Source organism: Erigeron canadensis, chromosome 3, assembly GCF_010389155.1.
Source record: "Erigeron canadensis isolate Cc75 chromosome 3, C_canadensis_v1, whole genome shotgun sequence".
Taxonomy (NCBI): Eukaryota; Viridiplantae; Streptophyta; class Magnoliopsida; order Asterales; family Asteraceae; genus Erigeron; species Erigeron canadensis.
Window position 1 is genome coordinate 39,605,187 of NC_057763.1, and position 17,240 is coordinate 39,622,426.

Below are 17,240 nucleotides of genomic sequence, written 5' to 3' on the forward strand. Positions count from 1 at the left end.
TAAGTCACCAGTAACATGATATATTATATATCAATATTTCACTCGTCAAAGATATGAAAACTGAAATATATGTATAGATGAACAATAAAACCTACAACACGAACGCAATAATTGAAATATATATATAGTAGAGTTATATATGATCACATTAGAAGCATAAGTTAAACAAAAAAAGAGTCATCTTGATTAGACAGGGTGTTGAACCCAAGCAAATTCTTCTTTATATGCCAAACCTCCATTACAAGACGCCTCACACGTATACACGACAATAGTTGCCCAATCAAGAGAATTAGAATCATTTTTAACATCAAAGTAGTAAAGCAACTGTGGCAAAATCTGCATAAGCCATATATGCTAAATATAAGAAAGTGTTAAGAGATCAACTATGGCAGAAAAAGTTAGAGCGAATTGGACGAAGAGCCAAAATGTATTTTCATGCTGGTCAAACCAAGTCGTATTTACCCGCAACCTTGTTTTTTATATTCTTTTGGGTACTTTCATAGATAGCTAACCCTGGACGATTTACCAGTTCCCGCAACTAGTTTATATCATTGACCAGTTCCCATTTTACCTTAACTTTTATTTGACCAGTTTGAGATAAAATCGAACCCAGCCCATTCGATATGTGAATGAGTCGAGTTACCAACTCTAGTAAAAGGCAATATGTGAAGTAAATAATAGAAATCAAGTGCAGTACCTGGAATTCAAAAACTCGGTGGCCGCCACAGGAAGTGCATTTAGGTATATCAACATTTGATGGCCGGCCACTCAACATGGGCCACAAAGGCTTAGCAGTTTCATACCTAGAATACCTGCAACATTAACAAAGTAAAAGGGATAATTCTGCATAAGAGATCTCAACTGTTACTTTATAATCTTAAGCTCAAACTGAAGTAGTTTCATAGTGCACTGTAACATGGAGTGGAAGTGGCAAGTGTCACCCATACTGTATTTTCAATGCCCGAAATATCTGTAATCAATTATTTAATATATATGATCTTGTAATCTGGAAATTTGAACTATTTGTTTTAATCATAATTGACGCTCTAAGTTGTCTACAAAGAAACTTAAACTCTTAAGAAAAGTATTTCATAGCGCATTGTTATATGGAGTGGAAGTTTCAACCTATTTATTCAATGCCTAAGTGCCAAATGTTGCCCAAAGTGTATCTTCAATGCCTGAAACATATGTAATCAATTATTTAAAATATATGATCGTGTGATCTTAAAATTTTGCCACCTATTATGTCATAATTCGCTAGAATGATTATTTTCTTAATCTACTAGCAGAACTTCTGTTAAGTGTCCAGGCTTAGAAAAGTACAATGTCTGAAAAGCGAAAATCTTTGGTGTATTCTCTATAGTCAAAATACTACATATATACTTGTTTTGTTTCACAATGAGCATCACCAACTCTATACTAAAAACACCTTTTTGGTCCATATGAACACATGAAACATAGAATTTTGAGAGTTATTTCATATGTCCAATATAAGCCAAAAAGGTTAAATACTCACCTTAACACTTGATCTGGAGCACGGGCCGTTCTTTTGCGAAAATATGCCCAACTCTTTGCATCACCTTCATCCTTAAATGAACAAGGTTAAAAGTTTGTTAGGATTAATTCATATTTGCCCATCAGAGCAATTCCAAGGAGAAATATATACCTCATTTTGAGTAGGTAATGCCTTTCCATATGCATCACTTTTAGATATTTCCATGTCAAAATCAGATTCATCTTCATTGACTATCTCATATTCTGGCCAGGTAACATTGCTAGCAGCTGTTTACAATAAAAACATATAGCTCAGCTCATTATATAGTTTGGGTAGGTGGATTGAGTACAAGGTCAACACAGGTTCAGTTGAAAAAAGTTTTTCCTGGTACAAGTCAAACCTGACCATGCTGGGTTGATTTAGGTCGCAAACATATTTTTCTTTTTACTATTTTAAAGTCAAGCCATCATTTACGATACAAAATAATATTTTGCAATCAATAATCTAAATTTGAACAGAACGATTAACAACGTTGTTTACATTGAAAGGAAACTTTAACATCTTTTAACCTGTTTGACCAGTTTCCTTTTAATCTAGTAATCTATTTTGATTTTGATCCTAATACAATCGAGTATTTCATATGTAAGTGATTCGGAATTGCTACCGCTAACTCCCATCCTATAAGCATTACAACCTTTTTTTAGTCAGGTTAATGTAGATGCTCAAATTAACCATCAACAAAGAAATATAGTCAATCTAAGTTAAATGCATCAATTTTAGAGTAAATTGTTCTGGGAGTATAAGTATGTTTAACATTGAACTTCTCAAGAAATTGTATCTGCAACTTTCAAAGGATATCTCAGAAAAGAGTGTTAAAATTAGAATGGAATAGAAGATGCATTATTTGAGGAAACCATTATAAGCACTTATAGTAATGCAAAGCCCACAAATCCTAACCAAATACCAAAAGGATCAAGATCACGTATATCAGAAATTCAGAAGTCAACCCTAAAGGAAAAGTACACTAACCCTTTGGTAGATCCTCAGAAGAGTTGGTAGAAACAGAATTGGATGAAGGGAGCGTAAGGTCTATACTTCTACACACGCTTTTATGAGCTGAACTCCAATGAATTGCCTGCATAGAAAAAAGGAAATCAAGGAATGAATGATTCAAAAAAACAGCAAACCGTAACAGCAATTAGCACTTAAATAACTACCTGGTGCCTCTTGGAACAGTAACGTGCTTTTTTACAGTTACCACAAACTTTATCTCCTTTCCACGTACCACACCAGCCACAAAGCGGAGCTACAAAAACATGTTTTTGAGCTAAGGTCGTAACAAGCAAAGTTCAAAGCACACTTAATGGCTCTCAGAGAGGAAATTCTATCAGCCAATTTGAGTATTTGTATAATATAGGCAAGGCTATAGTAATCCCTCAACTAAATATTTAAAAGAAGGAAGTTGTGATAATCCCTCTCCACTGAACTATAAACAGGTGAATTTGGGTTATTATCCGTAATAAGTTGAGTTAGTAATATCAGATATAATTACCTGAGTTAAGTGTCAACAGGTCAAATGAGCCGAGTGGGTTGAAAGTACCACGAAGAGGAATTTTAAATCTCATACGTTGTTAAATCATATAATTAAGCTATGTTGAGATAGTAAAACTCTCAAAATCCTAGTTGACGCTAATAACTAAAAAAGAACAAAATTTGAACAAAGGTAATTCGGGACAACCCACTCTGACAAGGCCCATTCTCACCCATTCCAAAAGTTACATGTTCTAACTCATTTGCCACCCACTCATTTGCCACCTACTCATTTTGACTCCTCTAAAAAAAAGTAATGAAACAAAACTTTCGTACCTGCTGCTCCTAAAGGCTTGTCGGTGCCATTGTACTTAGGAGCTTCACTGGAGTAAAACTGATTGTTGCGGGGGAGTTGACAACGAAAGACCTTAATACTTGTCAAATAATAAAAGAGAAGTATGAAAAAATGGACAAGAAAACAAATATTAAAATACCAAGAAATGGGAAAACAACAATAGAAGACATCAATACCTCCGAGATCTTTTTTCTGGGTGGTGTTTCCATTGCTCGTGTTGGTCTTGTCGAAGGCATGACATTGATGGGCACATGAATACAAATAAGGTCCTATGAAACGCGGAATCCTTATCTGTGAGAGGTGCATAAGCCTACAGAATAAAACGATAAATAAGACTATTGTGATATTAAGTCTTGTGTCTTTACCCCAATTCCTACAAAATACTAGTCATTAATCACAGTGAGCCATCAAACATATGCATTCTAATACCCCGATTTGTTTCATTAACCGCAAGTCACCCATATAAAACATTTGACAATCATTATCGGATAACTGAACCCTAACAGTTATACCATTCAAACACATTCAACAGCTTAAATACTTTCCATGACAGCAAAAATACAATAAGAAATCCTATAACATTTTGTGTATAAAGTACTTCAGCCCATAATTTTAAACTTCAATATAATCGGAATCTTTTGAAATACCTGAAGCAAGAACCGAAGAGGCTCGCCACATATTTCGCACAAACACGAGTCACCCAAAGGTAAGTTAATTGGATCCAACCAAGCCTAAATCATCAACAACAAATTTCACAAAAAAAAAATGATGTCATCAGCTATATTAAATAATTATAAAATTTGAAAATGTGAGTATGGAAAGAAATACAAACAGGGGTTCCTCCAGCTTTGCTCGGAAACAGCTGTCGAAAAAGGGACCATTCGTGTTCTGGTTTTTCGACGAAGCCTAACGTAACGGGGGGTTGTTCTTGTTCATCTTCTTCTTCATCTTCATCGTCATCATCTTCGTCATCAAATTCTTCATCGTCAATTTGGATGTCGGTGAATTTAGCTAACGGGTTTTCATGTTCATTACGGATTACTAGTTCTTTTGACATTATTATGGGTGGGTATATTATTTCTCACAGAGCAGGTAGAGGTTTTGGGGGAAGAAAAGGGGTTTAGGGTTTTGGCAACTGATTAAATTGAAGTATAAGTTACAAATTTAGTTCTATTGTTTCACAAATTTTATGTTTTCGGCCCTTTTACATATTTTGACAATAATCCACCACACATGTTTTACATTGTTATAGAGTATAACAATGTACTGTTGTACATGTTTTACCTTTAATTTGTTGTCGTATTTGGGTCAATTGCTAGTAGCTTTTACTCATTGGATTATTTCGGATGAAGTTTAACCTATAAAGTGGGTAGTTGACCGTTAAAAACAATATATCTCTAGTGCCAGTAAAAGAAAGTCGACAATATATTAGCAAATTGTTATAACAAATCGATATATTTAACATTTTTTGCCCTCTAAGCTAACATATCGTAACTCATTTTTCACATGTCATCATCATCATCTATACTAAGTTAACAAAACCATTATGATAAAATATCAAAAATGATAAATCTTTTAAACATAATAGCCCTCATTTTTCTAATCACAAGATGATGGATGACATATGTTAAAATCATTATCTAGTGGCTTTATGAGACTTTTTAGTATAATTTCAATTGAATATATCATTTTTAAAAAAATATAAATACACACATAGGCTTAAGTAAAATTCTTTAAAACTTGTGGCTCTACTAGCATAACACCTTGATCAAACAAACTCGGTAGCATATTAGGTATAACGTGAGGGCATACCGGCATCCGAAATGCACTAATATAATGGTTTCATTGGAGATAGTCTTATGCCACTTAAATTTTGATCCTTAACTAGACATGTTATATTTTTGTATTTTTTTAAAGGCAAATGTCATATGTCTCCTAAACTCCTCAAATATCATATATATTCAAATTACAATTCTTTAATATATGATGTACAATGTTTTTAAAAGCAAAATTTTATTGATATCTTTCCTTTGAAAAAAATATATACTGTATTATTATAGTTATAGTTGTCTGAGTATCTATCACTAGTGTTTCCGTGTTAGATATGTGAGAATACAATGTTAATAAACTCAAATTTGTTTTTAGAATAAACGAGATAAAAGTGGCAAAACTTGAAAATTTTCAGTAGGGGTAGAGATCTAGATATTTTTTTTCCCTAACACTTTTTTTTTTTAAACGGAGGTCGAAACAGAGGATATCGAAAATTTTCTAAACGAAAACCATATACCCCTATATCGCGAAAAAAATTTCGGGGGGTCCGGCGCCCCTCCCCGCCCCTATATAGCTGCGCCCACATAATGAAAAATAAAGATTGCAACCATGATAAATACCACGTCGTCTTCATGGTGCTATGTTTCATGTTGAAAGAAGAGACCGTACATGCTTATGGCTCTTTGATGATAGATCTGGACCTTTTTAATTTTTATGGCCATCAAGTAGAGGTAAGTTCATAGACCTCAAATCGGAATATAATTAACCGGTTAGGGGTATATGTATATCGATTCGAACCATAAATCATAAAAAGCAATAGAGTTAATCTACAAAAACAAACTATACATTTTTTAACATAACCAACTAATTTATTCACACAATAATTCATTGAGATAAGAAAATATTAGAATTTTAAATGGCTGGTCCATTTAACCTTGTGTCCAGATTATGTGTGTTGTAGGATTTCCTGAGCAATTAAAAATTGCTAACGGTTTCATCCCTGGTCGTCAGTGTTTAATGTTTGACATAGAATTGAAGTATCTGTGCGAACAGTGACAACCAAAGTATGTCATGCCATGAATAATATAGGCTTTTCTCTTCTTTTTTTTGGTCAAGATGACCTCAGTAGCAAACAGATACAAACAACTAGTATTGTTTCGGCATTTACATGTATCTCACATTTCATGAAACCAAAAATATATAAAAAAATAATAATAATCAACATTTAACTTGTATGTAAGCCCTCTCATCACTCACTCACTCTCTATGTGGAAAAAATGTAAAAAAATAAAATAAAATAAAAAACCAAGGAATGTTATCCTTCACTGCTACTTCCTGTTCCCATTTCTCTTCTTCATTTCAACAGCAGTTACAAGCCTCCCACCTCGCTGTGGAGCCTGAGGGTGGCTACTAAGATTGGTTACTTTCTGAGAAGGTGAAAGCCCAAGTCTCGGAATTGTTGATCTGCTACTGTAATTTTCCAACCATATATATGTGATATAGAAACTGAATGATAACATATAGATACAAGGTGGCAAGAGGGATGGGTGCTGTAGCAGGTTAAAACAAGGTTAGGACAAAACGGGTGGGTCATTTTCTAGTACTTGTCAAAATGGTGTGGGCTGGTTTGCATTGACCTGCTTAAACATTTTTGACAATTATTTTCAAGACATTGTTTGCATTAAAAATGGACTTGGGGGTAATTTTCAACTCATTTGACCCATTTAACCTGTTCCCTTTTAGCTAAACATTTTGTAATGGCAAAAATCAATCATGATGAAGTCAATAACTCCTATAAAATTTGTTTGTAGGTTGCAATTTTGACCTATTTATTTACAAATGGGAATATTCGAATAATGATTAATCTTTAAGAAGTTCACTTGGACAAATAAATAATTAGCTTAAGGCCAAACAACTCAAACCGGTCGTAAGTGATCCAATGCGAATTTTCAATGCAAAAGCCAAGATAATTTGATTAAAAAGATTGGATGAGTATTAAAATTTTGTTTGCAATTCTATATGACAACCAAATCATCTACATAGACTGCCATTTTTTTTGGCAAAAAGTGTTCTGGTTTAATCGAACTTGACCTGTACCAAAATACCAGTTTGACCCATTACCCAACCCACCCAACCTGTCCATTGTTGCCAGTTGCCACCTAAATGTATTACACAAGGTCAAGGTTACTAGTAATACCTTTGATCTGGGGTCTTTGTTGTCTTTGCTACCTTTGCATTCGAGTTGTTAAGTCTTGACATTGTCGGAAGTTTAGATTGATTGAATTGCCAAAGCAGATCAGGTTCAGATGAGTCGCTAGTGGCAGCATCAAGTTCATCCACACCATCAGTAGTCGCAATGTCATAGCCATTTCCACCTTCAAATGTGGTATAGGTCTGTTCCGAATATAATTTGGAAGAATCCAGGACATACTTTTGGTAAAATGTATCAGAAATCACAGCATTTTCTGCTTCCCAGCAGCGTGCAAGATCTTGCTTGTTTACCATTACCTTATCAACCCAGTTACCAGAGTTCATGTCTCTATCTTCCTCTAGATACGTTTCGCCAGGACTGCTTACGGGAGGCCATGGGGGTGAATTTGCTAATAATTCATCTAAATCAAAGCTTTGTGTCTTCTGCCTTAACCTAGATTTTTTTCCTATCTGAAATACAAAGGGTCAATTTCAATGAAAAGAAACAAAGTAAAGTAGAGATCACTTGTTTGACTCATTCATTTGTTTAGTTAACTATTTAAAATTTTACCCATTTATGTGCAGATGGATAAGTTTGCAACCTCTAAGATCTTGCATAGAGCAATTATGCAAATCGTTTGTTTCCATTAGCCCATTTAACCCTTGAAGCTAAATTTACAACTCTAATTGATTGAAATTATGGATTACCTCAGTATTGCCTACATCTGCCCTGGGTTTCTTGTGACTCTTTGGCTCAGGGTAGGAATCTGTGCAATGTAAGTTATGAGGGGAACGGGATGGTAGCTTGCAACCTGGACTTCCGGATACTTTATGTTGTATGCCCTCTTGGTCCTCTTCTTTCTTTGCCAGAGCCGCCTTGAGATTGGCAATCTGAAATATGAAATATGGTTTTCAATTTGAAAACAGAACAAAGATCTACTTTCATATATTATGTGAGGTTACCTGTTCCTTGAGGTCTTTTACATCTGAACTATCTTTATGTACTTGCGCTGCACCTAGTTCGACAGTTGCAACCCGCTCAGCAAACTTAAGTGTGCTAAGTGTTTCTCCAACAGCATTCAGTTCTGGGCTTATGTGAACAAACATCAGTGTCTTTGCCTGCCCTCCTAATAATAATACATCCACAACACAAGTGTAAAATTAAAATTGGAAGCAAAGGGGAATAAACATTAAAAGGGCTGAAACTTCATAAGTGTCCTTTTGTTTTACCAAGTGAATCTTGAAGTAGCTGAGTAAGTTTGCTGTTTCTGTAAGGCACGTGTGAATTCTTTTGGGCAAGAGATGAAATCACATCTCCTAATGCTGAAAGAGATTTGTTGATATGCTGTGCCTCTTTCAATCTGTCTCCAGTCGCTTCAGATTTGTCCACCCTTTCACTCCCTGCTAGATCAACCAAATGCATACAACCACGGAGAACAGCTCCAGATGTTAGATCTCTCCCTCGGACATGTACAGTCAAACAACTGCAATAGATGGAAAATATAAATATTAGACAAATAGAAATTATTGAATGACATCCTAACAAGAAATTATCAGACCTGTGGGAGCGACTGCTACGATCATTGAGAGCAGTTGCACCGACAACACGATTTCGTTGCCCAAGGTTCATTAAATCAATAACATCATACATTGATGCAACATGAACCAGGCTAGCATCTGGAACATTGAATCCATTCTGAGAATTGTTACGAATTTCTAATGTAATATCAGGTTAAGAAATCTAACAAGGACAGTATCACTCTGTTAGAAATATAAGGCCATGCCACATCAGCTTATGACATGTTAGTGGTTAGATGCTTTCAATTATATTCAGACTGAACAGTTTGTAGCTTATCAAAGTGTCAAAAATGGTACAATAGACATGTGTCAGCACCAGAATCCTTCATACCATTTTCACCGTAAGGACTTATCTTTAAATCTCACTCTTGACTCGCAGTAAAGATTAATAGAAGATCCTCATATTTCAATGTTTACAGTTCTCTTTCACATATTATATTTAATAGATCTAGACTTTTAACTGTAATTGCTAAATATGCAAGTATTTACAATAACAAGAAACCTTAAAAACTACAACTATCAGATTGCAGCAGCTAGTTCAATATATATGCCATAGTTGCAAAGTTGTAACTGTAAAGTAAAAAAGAAAAGGATATCTTTTGTTTAAACCCTCGGTAACAAGCAGATCCCGAACTTGCTCATTATAAATCTCAATCATTTGAACAGAGACATCATATTGAAGGGTATCTTTCCTCTGTTCTGCGAGAAGAAACAAGTCACTTAATGCCCTATAATTAACTCCTCGACTGTTCTCTGTAAGATCCTTTGGTCCTGTCTGGACGAATAACAAGTCAAAGAGAAATATTTTAGAAATTTGTTGTGACACATCTTGATATATAAGGTATTGTCAATGTACCTTACCATTGTATGTGTTTTCCCGGATCCAGTTTGACCATATGCAAATATACATACATTATAGCCATCAAGAACAGAGCGAATGAGAGGTCGAGTATCTGCAAAAACCTCCGCTGCAGAACACATACGCATATTGCAAATAATCAAGACATGGTTTCTAATAATGTAATGTGTTGGATGCCCAGAGCAGATCTACCGACCTTGGGTTGCCGAGGGACCAAATACTTTGTTAAAAGAGAATGATCTGCATCCTTTTCCATACTTTGCTGGGGCGTCAATGGTAATCGTTCCTTCTTCGATGTTATCCACGACACTCTTGGAGTCCAATCTTCCGGGTCTCACCCGACAATAAACTCTAATATTTCCTATTTGAAGGATGTATATCACTTCTTTTAAAGACTGCCTCAATGAACTTACAACTACGTCATTAGACTTTCAGGGAGCTAGCAATGTTACCTTTAAGATCTTGGACCTGATTATATAGCTTTCGGTTTTCCTCAAGAACTCTATGATATCCCGAAGCAGCACTGGCGAGACCATGAATGTGCAGACCTAAAACAACATCCACAACAAGGTTTCAAAATGAAGACAAACGCACACCTTTTTCCTTTTGTGATGAAGATTGAAATTCTACCGAGATTCTGAATTTCTTCATGGAATTTCATTTGCATGAACTGCATCCCAGCTTTTGTGGTAGAGATAGTTTGTTTCAGTTTCTATAAAACAATGAAGTAAAATAGGATGTCAAGAATTAAAAATGTCGAGTAAAGATGATGGAATGGGCTTCAGAATATATCATACCTTGATATCTCTTTCTTGTATACCAAAAGCCATTTGATATTTCAGATGTCTACTTTTCTTTTCTTCATCCGAGATAGAGTTCATATGTAAGTTCTGATCTTTCTTTAAAGGTGTGAATTTTTTGGCTTCCATCTTGAATATTATAGAAATAATGGGTAAAAAAGAGAATCAAAAGTCAATATTTAAACCACAAGTGAAGATTATAGCCTCCATTCTTTTCTAAACAAACAAATAACCCACCTTCATATCATCAAAAGTTTGGTTTACATGAGTCCTGTTTTCAGTAGGGGTATCTTTAGCAGCTGCATTTTTCTATCGATCAAGAATATACAAAATGGCAAGCAAGTAGGTTCGTGAGATAGCTTGGTATTAATCCTTGGACTTCCAATACTATATATAACAAGCTTACCAGTTCAAGATTAGCAATGCGATGTTCAAACTCTTCCATGACCTTACTTAGCACGGATTCTACGAGCTGCATTAGCAGAAAAGTATGACTAAAATGAGTATTCTTGAATATGCGATTGTTTTGTAATAACAAAGAATTAAGATAACTGTGGTGATGTGTGACGTTAGTAGACATCAAGGAAAATTATGTATCTAAAAACGAAAGTAGAAATGTTTTATTACATTCACGCATAACCAAATGAAAGTATATGTACTTCTATAGCTGTATGTATTTGATATGTAATAGTTGCCAAACTGTTAACCTTAGGCCATGCTATCAAGAGACAAGAACAAATATGGTACATAAACTGATCATTCTGGCCCATTGGTTCCTTAAACATAACTTCAATACAAGAATCTTGAAAGACATAAGAGAGAAGAAGCCTACAACTAGAGAGAATCTTTCTAGAACCAGATATTGTGGTGACAAACTAACTTCCTTAGCTCGAAATAACACTTACAATGGGAACTTCGTCCGGTTTCTTATCTGATAGAACTTCACGAACAAGCTTATTTAAGGATGAACTAGGCTGCATAGAAGTAAACATCAAGTATCAAGAGTGTCCATCTAACTATTAATCCGTATATAAAAAAAAATGAGAGAAAGGAGAGACTGCAAGATTAGGTTAGAAACCATTTTGTTATTCTCAGCCTCGCTTAACTGCGCATTCATTGGTGATTCATTCATCGAAATATTTCTCGGTAAGGAGGTTTTGAACGGTTCTGAATTTTTGCGTAGGAAGTTCTTGCCAGATGTGAACGGTTTCACATTTCCACCAAACTTACAAACCCCGTTACCACCTGTTTGTTTCCACTCACTAAAGGATTTTAGCGCTAGAACACAATTGACAATTCTTGATGACTTGCCTCCCTGAAAATTCAAAATGTTGAATATTGAAACCATCATGAACATAAACTGTACCCATCATATTTCTCTAATCATATATACCATGGAAAAATAAACTCCCTTCATGGTAAAACAAACAGAAATTCATCAAAATCTAACTTATCTCGTACATAGTTCACTGAAAAGAACACCTACTTGTTCCAAATCAGATGGCTCAAAGGTAGGCAGTCCCATTTGCCCAACAGCTACCAAAAAATTTCTGACATTTTCAAAACACTGGAAAACGGATAAAGCTGCTCCATCAGGCACAACGCCCGAATCACATGGACTTTCAACCACCTGAAAAAACAATCAACCTCAGTACAACATCAAGCTATCACAAAATGATATACATATAAAAAAGATTCATATTATATACAAACCTTAGACACAGCTCCTGGTTCAACCTTATTGATCGCGTAACACAGAATCAGTCCACTTCTCAAAGCAAGCCTAAATTCCTCCTCAGAAGGCTGTGCAGGCAATTCTCTTGCCCCAACAACTCCAATCGTTTTTCTTAGCCAACCCGCAGCTTCATACCTTCTCGTTGCTACAATCCGAAAACCATATCAAATCCTAATCACTCATTCAGTAAATATTACAACAGTAACAAAATTAATTTAAAAAAAAAAAAAAATACTACTGCAGTATTTTACCTATATTCTGTTTCCTAAACATATTATTATTAGTTTATTACTAACAAAGTAACAATATATAGATAATTACATCTAAATAACAGAAATTGGTAACAATTATATCAACAAAGTGACTAACTAACAGAATTCAGTTAGAAATATAAAAAAAAATACATACCAGCTTCTTCGGCTCGACGAGAATCCAAGTCGAGATCACGAGGTAAATTACCGTGTTGGTGAAGAACATCTTCCATAACAGAAGCAACCGAAAACGACAATGCAGTATCAGTTGCCATCACTAACCGCCTTCACTTTTCAAATACTCAATACATATACACATCAATTGCTATATCTATAATCAAAATTCTTGCTTAATTCATTCTGATTTTATATTATTATACATATAAATAAAAATCTCCAAGGGGAAAGGAAGTTATAGACAGAACATGTGTGAGTGATAAAAAGTAAATGTATATTATTATAGAGATAGAAAGAGTGATATAGAGAGAAAATGGTGGGGGCAGTGAAGAATGCGTGCTTTTTAAAACAGAGGTTACAACAATACACAATTCGCCATTTTCCTTTTTCGCTGTCTCTCTCTCTCTCTCTTCCTCTGTGCTTTATACGCACAACTACACAAAGATGCTACAAGAGTATGTTTTGTTTTTTTTTTTGTAAAAAAGGAAAGTGGCAATAATAATATCTATATATATTTTTTTCTTATCTTACTTTGAATACAAACCCGCTTATTTTTATTTGCGAGCCTTATTCCGAACCTAGTGGTTCGGTCCTGCCGTCCTAGAAACGAAATTTTTTATGTTTATTTAAATTCTTTGGATTTTGAATATTTGTAGGTTTTAGATTTTATGTTTAGTGTCAAGTCAACTGGTAGTTGGATATATAGCTTGATATATAAATGATTGACATGTTAACATTGTGATCAGGTTTTAATACTTTTCTTTTTATAATTAGAATAGAGCGTTTTCTCTTTCTCTTAAAAAATTAAGTCTTGAGATTGCCAAATAAATATAATTATAGTTATAATTAAATGTAATATATAAATCGGCATTCTTCAACACTACTATTCTACTGTAATATATTTTTCATTATTTTTTTTTTTCCAATAAAGGTGCAAAGCTTTTTTGCATTTTAACTTTTTTGTGAAGATTTTTACCTTATCACCTCTATAGTTGATATTATTTTTAAATATTTAAATAGTTTCAATGACTTATTACATTCAAGCATAATACACTTGAAAGGTTTTTTCAGTAATAGGTTTCGGTTAAAAGGCTTTCTATTGATCTTAAGACTTACATTGTGAATGTTTTAAGGTCACATGTAAAAATGCAATTAATACATCAACATAAGAAAAATACAGTTTTAGTGAATAATATTTGTGCATTATTACACCATTAGATGTGTGTACGTGGATTAGGGGTGTTGAAAAAAACTATACCCAATTAACCCGACTCAACCCGAATGGATTTAGGTTATATGGGTTGGGTTATTCGGGTTTGGGGTTCGTTATTTGGTTAACTAAACCCATATAAATTTAAATGCTTTGGGTTATTGGTGAAATTTATTTTATTTGGGTTAACCCGAATAACACATATAAAATTTTTCTTTTTTTTCTATATGATATTTATACGAGTATTACATAGTTGACTCACTCTTTATGCTTTTATTTATAAATTACCATGTATGATTCTGTAACATTCGTGAATTTTGACCTATTTGACTATGTTTGACTTTCATTGACTATGTGGTTAATTGTAACGCTCGTGGTGTTGGACCCATTGACTTTCGTTAATTATGTATATAACATCTGCCTTTTCCTTTTTGGATTCTTCATTCATGTGTATAACTTGTGTTTGTGATTCTCAGGGTAATAGTCTAAATAGACAGAATGAGACTAATTCGTAAAGTATTAGTCTAAATAGACAGAGTGAAACTAATTCATAGAGTATTAGTCTAAGTACTGGAATCTAAAATTTGCCTCCCACACCCCCTTTATCTCAGATTTTATTTCCTCTCACCCTCCGTTTCTTATCCTTCTTTCTCTCTCTAATTCTCTTCCATGAACACACACAAACATACCTATCTCTCTCTAGATTTCTATCATATTTATGGAAATTTAAGCAAGATTAAAACTAGAATAATAATCAACATGATCTTCTAAACAACATATCAAAGATTTGAAGGTCAAAGTCCAAGAAATTCTTCCATCTAGCTCAAATTCGGGTTTCACTATTTGAAGGTAATTTTGGTAAGTAAAATTCATCTCAAATCTACCATTTTATGTTAATAATCATGTTTCAAGTCTAACCTAAACAACGCTTAGTCAAATTTTGGTTCAAAAGCTTAATGGGTCGATTTTAGGGTTGGCAACTTGGATAATTTAGGTCAAAATCAGATTTGAGGCTTAATTGAAGTTATGGAACGACTTTTAAAGTATGGGTTAGTCTCATACACATTAATTATGTCAAATTATGCTCAAAACATGTCTTGACATTCTTCAAATCGAGGTCTAGGTCGAATTAGGGTTTTATGAGGTCAAAAACGGGTTTTGATGATTTTGTGAGTCACGGGTTAAACTTTTGAAGTGGGTTATGTTCATTGATGTTATTTCATGTCTAATAAAGCATAAAATTCAGTTTTGAAGCATTACAAACCAGTTTCAAGTGTCTAATTAGGGTTTGGATGTTCTTGGTCAATTTTTGACTTTTTAGTCAAACCATTCTTACCCATGTTGCTGCCCGTTTTCTTTCTCTATGTCTTTAACTCGTTTAATCCATGTCATAGTCAATTCCTAACATCCCCCAAATCTCATATCCGTCCAACAAACATCATTTTGATTCTCATGATCGAACGAATCCCGAAGAATGAAATTATGAACGTGTATTGATATGCATATATGTATGACTATAGGTTGTGAACGTGTGACGAATATTGTACGCTTGTGATCATTCTTAACTTGAGTCTTGTCGATCAAGGTGAGTTTCGTAAACTCTCCCTACTCAATTGAGTTTCGGGCTGAAAAGTGTACATGCTTGTTATTGTTGTTTAATCGATTGATTGATTGTTTGATTAACGTATTGACTTGTTGCTCGGTTAATTATGCTTCCGTTTATGAATACTGGTTGTGGTTTGGGTAGTTGTACATACATGAAAGACGGTTATACTTTCAACGAATAGGAGATGTGGTGGGAAGGCTGCGGGTGACCCTATATATAAGCATCAATGATTCCTTGAAATTAGAATCGTAAGAAGTGTATGTGCATTGTGTTATTGATTGATGGAAAACGTTTTGATAAGGATCGGGACATAGGATCTCGCATGATAACATTTTTCCCCTTAACGTATTATAGATTTGTGATTGTAATAACGATTAAGTCCATGTTGGTGGCATAACGATAAGCCCACGATTTGTGGCATAATTTTATTGTTAACGATGTTGTTTAACAGGTATATTGAATATGAATGCTTAGTTGTAACGTAACGTTGATATTACGCATTTGAAATATATGTAAGTCGTGTCGTGATATTACGCATTTGAAATATATGTAAGTCGTGCCGGTTTATTACGCATTATTTATTATGTAAGTCGTGCCAGAAACGTATTTTTACGCATTGTTCATCATGTAAGTCGTGCCGGTTTACTATGCATTATTCATTATGTAAGTCATGCCAGGAAATGTATTTTATGCATTGTTCATCATGTAAGTCGTGCCGGTTATCGTTATTATTAAACGTAAACGTTGACTTGTGTTGATTTGTGTAAACGTGATTAGGTATCCTAATCCTCGTGTATCGTTAACGGTTGTTATCCCGACACACTTATTTCCTGTTACTTGTCCCTACGGACTCACCAACTTTATGTTGACCCGTTTTAGTACACTTTTCAGGTGAACATGTTAGCTTAAAGATGTATTGGATGATTGATTGCTTGATTATGCTAGAATTGGATATGGACTTGGACTTCTTGGATCCGTGTTTCATTATTCCCGATTTGGGGTTTATGCTTAGATGTGACCCGGTTACTTGCACTACTGAATGGTTCGTATGGATTTACTTGATCCTTTTATGCATTTAGTTTTACTCTACATAATTTCCATGTCGTGTTGTGCTTTTCTTGTGATACCCCATGATTCCGCCTTGTTGGGGTGTTACAGATTCCCTGGTTGGTTATTTTTGTATTGTAAGTATTATGAAAGACAAAAATCAAACATACCGTTTTGCCTTTTGTTAGTGTTATACAAAAGCATTACTATATTACGAGTATAATAGTTATACTATATATATCTTGTATTAAAATTTCATATACCAATAGCTTAATTAAATTTTACTTCAATAGTTTAGTTAAATAATAGTTACGTTATATATTGTCAATATTTGTTTAATTAATTAAATGGTTTATATCATTTTTAATAGTTTATAATTTATATATATTACATATGTATGACTATTTATCGATTAATATAACCATGTTGTAATGCAATAAATTAAAAATTAGATAATCAAAGTTGTTGAAACACCTTTAAATATAAACAATTTGTTAATTTACAGTTTTACGAAGTATGATTTTCAATGTTTTTGAAATTAAAATTATATTGAAGTAAAATTTGTCAACTTTGTGTTTTAAGTTTAATAAGCTTCATGGTCCACATAATTTTTTATTTGGGTTACCCAAAACCCGAC

The 17,240-nt window shown here is 34.0% G+C and overlaps 2 protein-coding genes across 3 annotated transcripts; both read right to left on the reverse strand.

Moving 5' to 3' along the window:
- Positions 1-4,526, reverse strand: LOC122593324 (programmed cell death protein 2). The gene is made up of 10 exons (XM_043765719.1): positions 4,213-4,526; positions 4,028-4,111; positions 3,557-3,690; positions 3,362-3,459; positions 2,713-2,801; positions 2,525-2,630; positions 1,667-1,782; positions 1,517-1,587; positions 698-812; positions 1-336 (listed from the first exon to the last, which is right to left on the reverse strand). Exons 1-10 carry the CDS (start codon positions 4,435-4,437, stop codon positions 187-189), a joined length of 1,188 nt encoding a protein of 395 aa, XP_043621654.1. The 5' UTR covers positions 4,438-4,526; the 3' UTR covers positions 1-186.
- A 1,701-nt stretch (positions 4,527-6,227) lies between these two features.
- LOC122591309 (kinesin-like protein KIN-14I) lies at positions 6,228-13,172 on the reverse strand. Of its 2 annotated transcripts, none has more exons than XM_043763564.1 (19): positions 12,721-13,172; positions 12,291-12,457; positions 12,064-12,207; positions 11,656-11,892; positions 11,483-11,551; positions 10,984-11,049; positions 10,815-10,886; positions 10,575-10,706; positions 10,408-10,489; positions 10,230-10,325; positions 9,974-10,138; positions 9,780-9,886; positions 9,515-9,693; positions 8,900-9,061; positions 8,571-8,824; positions 8,304-8,467; positions 8,049-8,231; positions 7,348-7,811; positions 6,228-6,617 (listed from the first exon to the last, which is right to left on the reverse strand). In XM_043763564.1, the coding sequence occupies exons 1-19, from the start codon at positions 12,836-12,838 to the stop codon at positions 6,479-6,481; spliced, it is 3,000 nt and encodes a 999-aa protein (XP_043619499.1). In that variant the 5' UTR covers positions 12,839-13,172; the 3' UTR covers positions 6,228-6,478. The 2 variants fall into 2 exon arrangements, with proteins under 2 accessions (XP_043619499.1, XP_043619498.1); XM_043763563.1 differs by having other exon boundaries at positions 6,228-6,620; positions 12,721-13,167.
- Positions 13,173-17,240: the final 4,068 nt, after the last annotated feature.